This window comes from Thermobia domestica, chromosome 18 (genome assembly GCF_964235325.1).
Source record: "Thermobia domestica chromosome 18, izTheDome1.hap1.1, whole genome shotgun sequence".
In the NCBI taxonomy this organism is placed as follows: domain Eukaryota; kingdom Metazoa; phylum Arthropoda; class Insecta; order Zygentoma; family Lepismatidae; genus Thermobia; species Thermobia domestica.
Genome location: NC_137471.1, coordinates 44,915,381 through 44,925,622, shown reverse-complemented (window position 1 = coordinate 44,925,622; position 10,242 = coordinate 44,915,381). Strand labels below are relative to the sequence as shown.

At 33.6% G+C, this 10,242-nt stretch overlaps 1 protein-coding gene across 1 annotated transcript; it reads right to left on the bottom strand.

Moving 5' to 3' along the window:
• Window positions 1–431: 431 nt before the first annotated feature.
• Window positions 432–2,033, bottom strand: LOC145675085 (glutamate receptor ionotropic, delta-1-like). Its single transcript, XM_081745455.1, has one exon. It carries the CDS (start codon window positions 2,031–2,033, stop codon window positions 432–434), a length of 1,602 nt encoding a protein of 533 aa, XP_081601581.1.
• Between the last annotated feature and the right edge of the window lie 8,209 nt (window positions 2,034–10,242).

Sequence of the window (10,242 nt, the reverse complement as noted above, 5' to 3'; positions counted from 1 at the left end):
AAATATTACAACTCTCTGACTTTAAGTTTTCCATAAAAGTTGATTTCTTAACCAAACTACTGCATGAATCTTTAATAAGTGCTGCATAAATTATCCAGCTTAGTACTTCTGTTTGATTCCAGCAATATTTTAAATGGGTTTTGCGGTTATTTTGGAGAATGCTAGATAGTAATGATAGGCCGTGATATTTGCTGAACCAGCGAGAAAACAAATGTGAATTCCGGATTATTGAGATTTTAGCTTTGTTTGAGAATTTGCTTATTTCTTATTTCTTTTGTTTTCGAACCAGTAAGAAATTCCAGGAATTTACTTAACCTGAGGTTATTACAAATACCCAACATGTAACTTTTACAGTCATAATTGACTACATAATTGTTTCTAATATTTCGTACTCCTCTCTGGGTAAAATTTTCATGATAAGAATACAATTATTAACTCCTGTGAAGTGAATTACTTGTATACATTTTTTCAGCTAGAAATGCTAATAATCCTATACCATGACCAATTACAACGAAAACTATACTACCTTGAATATCAGCTAATGTTAAAGGACGTAATTCTTCATGTTGTTGAAACACCACTGACAGGGTCCGCTGAACTGTCTCAAATGAATTCACAATATCAGTCTGCCATTTTACGATTAGACCAGAATCTCTAAGAACACTTAATAAACTATTCACCTTTTGTACTAGCGGCGATCCTCTTGGTAAGTTAAATACCAAGAAATTGGATATAACTTTTTCTTTCATTAAATGTAATTCTTCCACAGTATCATCGTACAAATAGTATATATTGTTTAAACGACCACAAAACAATCTGTCAACTAGTACAGCAACTTTTCCAAGTTTAGCTAACTTGTTAATTACTTCATCGTCTGTTATTAATAAATATCTTTTGCTTAGACCTTGTAAGAAGATATCAGAAGAATCTTCAAAATATTCGACCCATCCTGTGTCATGCGATGCCCACTTCAATCTAGAATTATAAAGATCTTCAGCTGTGTTTATGGGTGCTTCATAGATGGGAAGTGTTAAGAACGAAACAAGATTGCAGTTATATGCAGTTATTAACATCGTTGAAATCATGTAGGACCAGAATAAAAAATGTCTGATAGAAGAGTACCCTGTTTGGGGAGTTCCAATTCCCACAATAATTCTAAAAGAACTTAACAAAGAATATGAAAGGCTTAAATACGGATTTCTGGAATTGAAATCAGATGAATAACGTTGCCAAGCTGAAATTACATACAGAATAAAACAACACAAGAAAACAAATCCTAAAATTGCCAACCATACAATTCCTGAAAGAGGCAAAAATACTGACCACAAGTTTAGTTTTCGCTTTGGTTTTTTTACGAGGAAACCTAAATTTCCTTTCAAATATGGAATGCTGATATCAAAAGTGTTAGCTCCTGGTTCAGTTAAGTAGTCCGATGGTACGGATATTTGGAAATTGCTAGTTTTCAGTTTCCCCATATAACTTGCTGATGTATCGTTATCTGTGTAATATCCCCAAATTATGTCCGGTTCCGTTTCATAAATATCCCATGTGATATTGTGTTTTCTAGCAACCTCTTCCATTATTCTATAATCATTACCATCATAAAAGTCGCCAATCTTGGTTGCGAAAGGAGCATATGAATACCATAACATTTTCAAAGATACATTATTCATATTGTTGAGTCTATCTTCTTCCAATCTGATACCATTAACAAAAGAATTGTTTTCCCATGTTGAAATAATTTGCCAGGAACCTGGTATTAACTTATTTTCCAGAGTCGGACTTAAAATGTGAAATTTATTGGATGTTTCCAGGGAAGAATTATCAACAGGAGAGACTATGAAAACATCTGGAAAGAACTGCATCCATTTCTTCTTCTTGATAAGTTTTATGTTGTTTGTATTAATCTCACTCGTTACAACATATCTTCTTCTGTTTCTTTGAATTGATTGATCAGCTATAATTTTGAGATTTTGGAACATTCCTGTTACATTGTGCGACTTAATAATAAACGTGTTGCATCCGAAATCCATAGTTTTTAAAGTTATCTTCTGGAAGGTTGAGTTTTTAACAAACGTCTCTAATAATAAAATTGCAGGAACATAGTTGTTATTCCATGTTATTTGAATGTTGAAATAATCACATTTAGAGAATTCCTCGCACAACACCATTACACACCTGCTCTCATGAAAATAATGTACTACAAGATTTGATAACATCTTTTGGAAATTGTCTGATAGATTTTCGACGTGAAATGAGTTAACAAAATTTAATCCATGAAGAATTAAGAGAATAAATGTTGCCAGAATAGCTTTCATGCTAATATCATTCGTTTGTTTTTCCTGTAAAGAAAAAAGAGAGTCACTAAAACATATTTGAAATGCATCTCTAAAAACTTACAGATCAGTAAAACCACATATGTTGATCAGATCCCTGTCTTAAACACTTGGTTAATTTGGCTGAATGTTTTGTGTAGGACCAAGAATTGCAAATTTACACAGGTTTTACTTATGTTAACGTGAAATATGTTTTAAATATGCTCTGGATGTGTATTTCTTGAAAGGTGTAGTTGAATATAACAGTTGGTCATCCTTCTTTCCCAAAGAATGCCCATTATACAATCGGCTAAAGCAGTGGTTCTCAAACTTGTTGTTACCGCGACCCACATTAAATATTAAATAGTATTTTGTGGCCCTCCTACTTTTATTCAAATACACATTGTCATTCTACGAAATGGTGGTATTTCAAACCATTTAAATTTTGTAAAATCATATTTCTAATATTTCCATATAAAGGTAACATAGAGTTAACATTATTCTCAACGCAATGCCCTACCCCATGATAGATTTTTACTCACCCATTATCGTTCCATTCTAACCCAGCATCTCTACTGACTGTACAACAGGGCACAGAGATCTGAATAACCATTTACTCTTCACCTCATTAACAAACGCTTCCAATTTTCATTTCCTGAATGGTACTTACTTTACAACATAAGTTTCTGTATGAAAATAAAATTTTCACAATTAAAAGGAAAAACTTCTCGCGACCCACCAAAGAAACGGCCGCAACCCATCAATGGGTCGTGACCCACAGTTTGAGAAACACTGGGCTAAAGCATAATTGAGGCGTTTAGAAGCCAAACTGATTAACTCCATTCTTTGTTGTTTTTTAAGTTTTACACATTTTTGACTTGTAAAAGACATTCTTTTCAGAGGCAAAATCGACTAGCTCCATAATGTAAGAATTTGCCACTAGAATATATAAACGTGCTGATTACTCTCATTTAAATACATTGTATCTAAGTTACTAAAATGCTCACTACCGAATAATCTCGTTTTGATGGAGTTAATCGGTTTGGCATCTGAATGGCTAAATTATTCGTATACCTATATTGTTTCACATATATTCAATCAAATTAAGTAAGTAATGTTATGAGAGATGATACTTAAGGGGGAAAATTAAATTTAATGTTCTTTAGGCTAACAAATGCCTATGAGAAATGCAAGTGAACTGTTCAGAAATAATTAGTGGAGTCAGGGGCGGATTAAGACTTTTGGAGCCCTGGAGCCGACTATTTCAAGGGGGGCCCTATGTTACGAATAATTCCAGCGCATAAATTTTCTTTGCTGCCTTCCACAACCTCACAGGCTTATCGAAACAACGAGAACTATGCTGTAATATTTTAATGTGCTCCAAGTTTACAATAATTAGTTTAATTACATTCATTCTTAACAGTTATATGCTCATATACTGCAGTATAATACAGAAATGCGAAATACAACCCAAATGGTTAACAGTTCTTGTAAAAACACTAATAGAGTAGGAGAAAAATCATATACAAATAGGTAAAGCTGTAAGACATGTTATTAGGGGGTGATTTTTTAGTATCTCAGAGAGCCCAAATTGATTTGAATAGGGACGTTTTATTGTTAAGGAGTTTTGGAAAACCTCCTAGATTTGTTCTAAGCAATGACAGAGATATTTCAAAGGAATTGTCACTACAAGCTAATAATTTGGTATGTAATAGAGGACCAAAATAGCTCACTCCCTCACAAAACAAGTAACGTGAAGACGCTGTTGGAAGAAGACCACGAGCGCAGCGAGAGGAAAGAAAATTAGCATGGGTCTGAAGCCTATAATATAATACATTGATTGCTATATTTTAGTATTAAAGAGAGGGATTTTGGGGGTCCCTTAAGCCTGAGCTCCATTGGCTCCGCCTTTAATCCGCTCCTGAGTGAAGTGAGAATTGGGATAAGCTGCGGAAGACCCTCTCATGCGATCGTTCACCATAAGCTTTCATTTCGTAGGATCGAACCTGGAATTCCTTGTGTTTGATGTTAGCACTCTACAACTGAGCTAACGTGCCCTGTTTAAAGACGATTCATTCTTTACAGTCACCTTTTTCCATTGCTAATCTTAAAAGAAAATTTTAGAACTTGCGGTTAATTATGCCCAACATCTTTATTTGATTGTGTATAAAATATTTATTTGATTGTGGATAACATATTTATTTGAATGCGCATAAAATCTTCACCTACCGGTAATTGTCTAAAACAGAAACTTATTTTTTTTAAAGTTCAACGTCTCATGATTATGCACTGGCCAATGGGAGATTGTAATGAGATGGATGATAATACTATAATGACGAAACTGGGAGGAAACGGAAGGACCTCGATAAAACTCACACACGCAGTATTTGTCCATCACAAAGCCCGTTTGGCGGGAGCTAGGATCGAATTATGGTGCTAAACGTACATAAAAACGTAATTTCATTTTGTATAAAATCGTTACTTAATTATGGATAAAATGTTCAGTAAACATATTCTTTCTGCGGATGATATTTCCCCCTGCTTTATGTATAAGTCTACATCATGTTTTTGGATTTTCGAAATGAAATGAAATGAAATCTTTGAGTTTTACGTCCCACGTTTATGCCGGTTAGGCTAAAGGAGACGGTGATGATGAGAGATGAATGAAATGGTGGAATGAAGAAAGTGGGAGGAAACGGGAGAACCACGAGAAAACCCACGCACACGGTGTTTGTCCACCACAAAGTTCACTTGTCGGGAGCAGGGTTTGAATCGGGGACCCCAAGCACCAGAGGTGAACGTTCTACCACTGAGCCACCGCGGCCCCTTGGATTTTCGATTTTACTATTACCACGAAGAATGCATTCGAAACAAATTTCGATTTAAAAACCTAAACTATAAACTGTTAAATACATGATATTTGTCATCCGAATGTAAAAGTTCAAATTAACACTACAATACACGTAGTACTTTTTTTTTTTTTTTAAGATTCGAAAATAATTCTAAGTCGTCTACTCAAGTGAATTATTGTATTAAATTATAAATGGGTTTTATGGCATAAACTTTGGTTCTTATTATATCTTAATACTAATAAATACTCCTATACGTCTCCGTGGGCGATATTTTGCATTTCAAGTGTCGCACAAAATTCGAATGTCTCATATGATCGTTTTAGGAAAGCACCAAAACTCCATTTTTAATTCAAGGTCAAACATCTAAAAGCGCAGAAAAACGTATTTAATTATTTTAGATGAAAAGACTAAACATCAAATTTCATGTCTCTAACCTTACGAGATTTCGAGATATAGACATATTGTTATAATTGCAATTCCCACCCCCTTTTTATTCTCTCCTAGGACAAATAGCAAAAAACACTGAAACAATTGCTCGATTATTTAAATTAAAAAATCAAATACCAAATTTCATGTCTCTAACATTAAAACATTCCAAAATATGGGCATCTTATTTCTAGTTGTATTCCTACCTCTTTTTTCCTGCCCAACCAATTTTGTTCCCATCTACGTCAAACATCATAAAAAACGCTGAGACTATTGCCTTACTATTTTCAATGAGAAGTCCAAATACAAAATTTTATGGGTCTTATGCAGAGTTGTTCTGACGCGTGATTAGTGTCATACTAAAGAGTTTGACTAACATATGTTTCCCGCAATAGCCAGATCTTTAGTATGACGTTAATCATACGTCAAAACGACTCTAAAAATATCTATGTTTCTAATCTTAAGAGACTCCGAGTTATGAAATCTTATTACCGTTTAAGAATTGTAATCTTACTTCTTTTCTACCTACACTTTTTTCTTATTTTGTAAGTCAAATATCAAAAAAAAAGTTTACCTAAATACGTGTCTAATTATTTTAAAACAGAAGTCCATATACCAAATTTCAAATCTCTAACTGTCAGAGATTCCTAGATATGGACATTTTAATATAATAATTTCTAATCCTATTTCTCCCTTCGTCTTCGAATTTCCAAAATGGTGGACAATCATATTCATGGGTTTTCTCGGGGTATTCCCGTTTCGTTTCACTTTCTCATTCTATCAATCCTTCCATCATCATTCACTTGCTTTAATCATCGTCTCCCTTAACTTAAAGGACACAATCGTGGGACGTTAAGCTCAAATATTTCATTTCATTTCGAATTTCCAAAAATCCTTTAGTGAACTTCACGTCACAAATTCTATATACTCTCTACATTTGCATTTTCTAGTTTAAGTGGTTTCGCCTGGCCGTTGATCAGTCAGTTAGCCGTTCAGTCTTCTTCTTCTTCTTCTTATATATATATATATATATATATATATATATATATATATATATATATATATATATATATATATATATATATATATATATATATATATATATATATCACCATTTGTAAACGATATTTGTAGTTTACCTACACGTTTCAATGTTTATAATTATTAAAGTAATAAAAATACTTAAACGTTAAAAGTTAATTATATGTTTTCAAGTTATAATAATTATAAATAAATATATACGGTAATTGAGAAGATTTTCATACTCCTTGTTTCGACAATTTCAAGATCGTAAGATCGTTTCTTTGTTGAAAGATATTTTTTCTTTCTTTATAATAAGTTCTTCTTGAATTTAGTGTTTTTGTTATATATATATATATATATATATATATATATATATATATATATATATATATATATATATATATATATATATATAACCAAAACACTAAACGGCTGTTTATATATATAAACGGCTGTAAACACATCGATATTTATATTTTCATTTACGCTTACTTATTGATTTAATGTCATACGTGTGTAAAACGTAAAAAAAAAAAAAAAAAATCAAGTCGTTTTGTCTCACTATAGTTCCAGCATGGGAAATAGTGAAATACTCAATACATAGTGAATTTTTAGTAACATTACATCTAAGCTGGTCGCAGGATGAATTAATTTTTTTTTTTCAAAGAAAGAACCATTTTTGATATGAGGCTGCAGTGAAACATGTCTCATTGTAACGTTTTTAAAATATGTATCATATACCCTAACATAACATTTGTTTCATTTTACTGGCAACATAATTGAGAGCTTGACAAATAACTTGTGCCATAAGGTACTTTATACTATAATGTAATGTGATTTATATTGAGACATGCTAAAGAACTGCTAATTTTGTGCTTTGTAAAATAACACACAAGGTTAGTTTACATACATGAAAATAGTTAAAATGTAGTTACAAACAATCTTCTTTCACCATAGGCCATGCATCTATCCAAAAAGATAACGACCTTTCTCCCCACTTTTTCTAGCGGAATGTGCAATTCATAAAATATAGATTGTTAAAAAAAAAAAAGTATGCCTCACTGCACTCCATTTTCCCCCTCTCACTAATTTTAAGCATTCTGTGCAGAATAAATAAAAGTTTTAGGGTTATCCTACATGTATTTGTAATAACTGCAAACGATTGCGATGTCAAAAACAGGTCGAAAATCTTCAGAAGACATACACTAAATGAATAAATGAGTTATTTTACAAATAACGATCGTTCGTTTGTATGATTGCATGATAAATAATCTTTCCCAGCAGAAACAAACAGTTCGTGATTGAAATAGCTTCGCATCATGTTCGATACTTTCAAACTATGAGCAACTAATATTGTTTTTGAGTAATGTCTGTTTCAGTCTCTATCACACACGATACTGTAATTACAATAGCGATTTAGCAACTTTGTACTACTTTTCCCAACAGAGAGAAAAATGTATTTGTTCTTGTCAGTAGTATATCTTCAAAATCTGACCTCATGTCAACCAGTGTCGAGTATGAAAATGTACTAAAATGTTGAAAATGTTTAGTTTACAGATCTTCAATAGATTTTTAGTAAATTCATGCAGTGTTGTCAGTCTAAAATAACAAGATATGGTTACTTCTTTAATTGATTTTGATTAATTTAATTATCCGTCTATGTATGTGATGAATTCTGATCTCAATCGAGTTTTGATAAGTAATTATATTACTTATATAATTTTTGAGTAATATATAATATTATATAATATTATATAATTTTTGAATAATTAAATTGGTTTTAATTTTAATTATATTATTATTAAGCGTGTCCTTTTATATGTATTACATTTTACCTAACCTTTCATTTAATTAACCCAAGGTGACCAGAACTTTTATTTTAAAAAACGGGACGCATACGAATCGGCGATGGGGGGGGGGGTGCTTCCACATTGCATTTCGAGTCTCAGCAGTGTTTTCAATTTACAAAATACACAAGTAAGAATGATAACACAGCGTTTCTAACTTAAGTACTACCCAAAAATACTTTTAACTACTTCAAAACTCAGAATTCCCACTCAATTCCCACTTGAACCACAGAACACTCAATTCTCATTTGAATATTCAGAAGTTCTAGGCGCGGCTGAACCTTCCCATTGAGTGTTGGTATGGAAGAGTATAGAATTAGCATTGATCATTTATATTTTGAATAATAATTACGGGAAACCTGGGTCATGTTTGCTCAAAAACGGGACATTTAGGCGTCCCGTTTGAGAATCAGAAAAGAAACGGGACAACGGTTGAAAATAAGGGACTGTCTCGGCTAAAACGGGACGTCTGGTTACCTTGAATTAAACATTTACTTCAATTGAACTCTACTGTGCGCGAAGACATGAACAGACGTAGCAATGCTACTGAGTACTCTATATATGAAATTATTTAGCCCTTAACGAGTTTTCGTTACCATTTGGCTACACATTTATTTTTTTGATCTTGCCTATTGCAATTGAAGAGTGTTATTTTTAGGTATTGTTCGTTGTGGTTACTTGCGTGCATACTTTCCGGAATGGTAGAGCAGTTTTTGTCCCCAAGTGACAACTCTGGTGAATTTTACGCGGGAAGTAGTCTGTGGATATGTTGTTTGCAAGCAGTGCTGGAAGCAGACAGAAAAGGTACTGAACCTAAATAAGTGGAGTATCAGAAATAAGCATACGAAACGCCATAAAAAATATTAAAATGAGAATCGAGCGGCGTTTAAAAAAGACTCTGTAAGGTGAACGAGCTAAAGAAGTGAAAGCATCCACATGCGAACCATCATAAAAATAAGTTACTACCAGGACCAGGGCCGGATTAAGGGGGGCTTAGAGAGGATGTAGCCCCGGGTCTCCATGTGGACAGGGGCCCCTACTTTGATCGAAATCCCAACTGGCTATCTAAAAAGAATCATAAAGATACAATCATCATAATAATATAAAATATGACCAATAATATGAAACATATTCCCTTAACTTGCCTACTGTACTTTTACAGAAAAGTATTATGCAAAGTCAGTAGGAGCCACATATTTTTGCTAGCTCCGGGCCTCCAGATGGGTTAGTCCGGTCCTGGTTACTACTCAGGATCTTACGGGAAAAAGCATGCAGTGTAAATGACCTATTCCTGCCTATCTTCGTTTATTTAATACTCACGAAATAACAGGATCAAACAAAAAATTTGATTGATGTGGAGATCCACATCCGAAACACCACGAACTGGCAATTAGCGGGGAACCGTCCAGTGCCATGGATACTGATAAAATCATCTTTATCTTTACTACTTACTTTAGAAATACTAAGGTATACTCAGGGGTAAAAATGAGGGGGAACGCGGGAGGACGCCGTTACCTCACTTTCTAAAAAAAATTACAATGTAAGATAGGGACGACGTGACGTCATCCATTACCCTACCTTTTCAGATCTACTTTTAACCGTGGGCATTGGCGTCTCTGGCATGTAAAATTTGGGGGGGGGGGGACATCAAAGGAAATGATCTAACTGCTAGTATCTTAGCGGAATGTTAGATTATGTTACTTCAAAATTTTTGGGGGGACACGTCCCCCCCGTCCCCCCCGCCAGAGACGCCCATGACCGTGGGTATACTGCTACAGC

Bases quoted from the DNA above. Each gene is read 5' to 3' on its own strand.
- LOC145675085 (XM_081745455.1), bottom strand. From the start codon at position 2,033: ATGGATTTCGGATGCAACACGTTTATTATTAAGTCGCACAATGTAACA.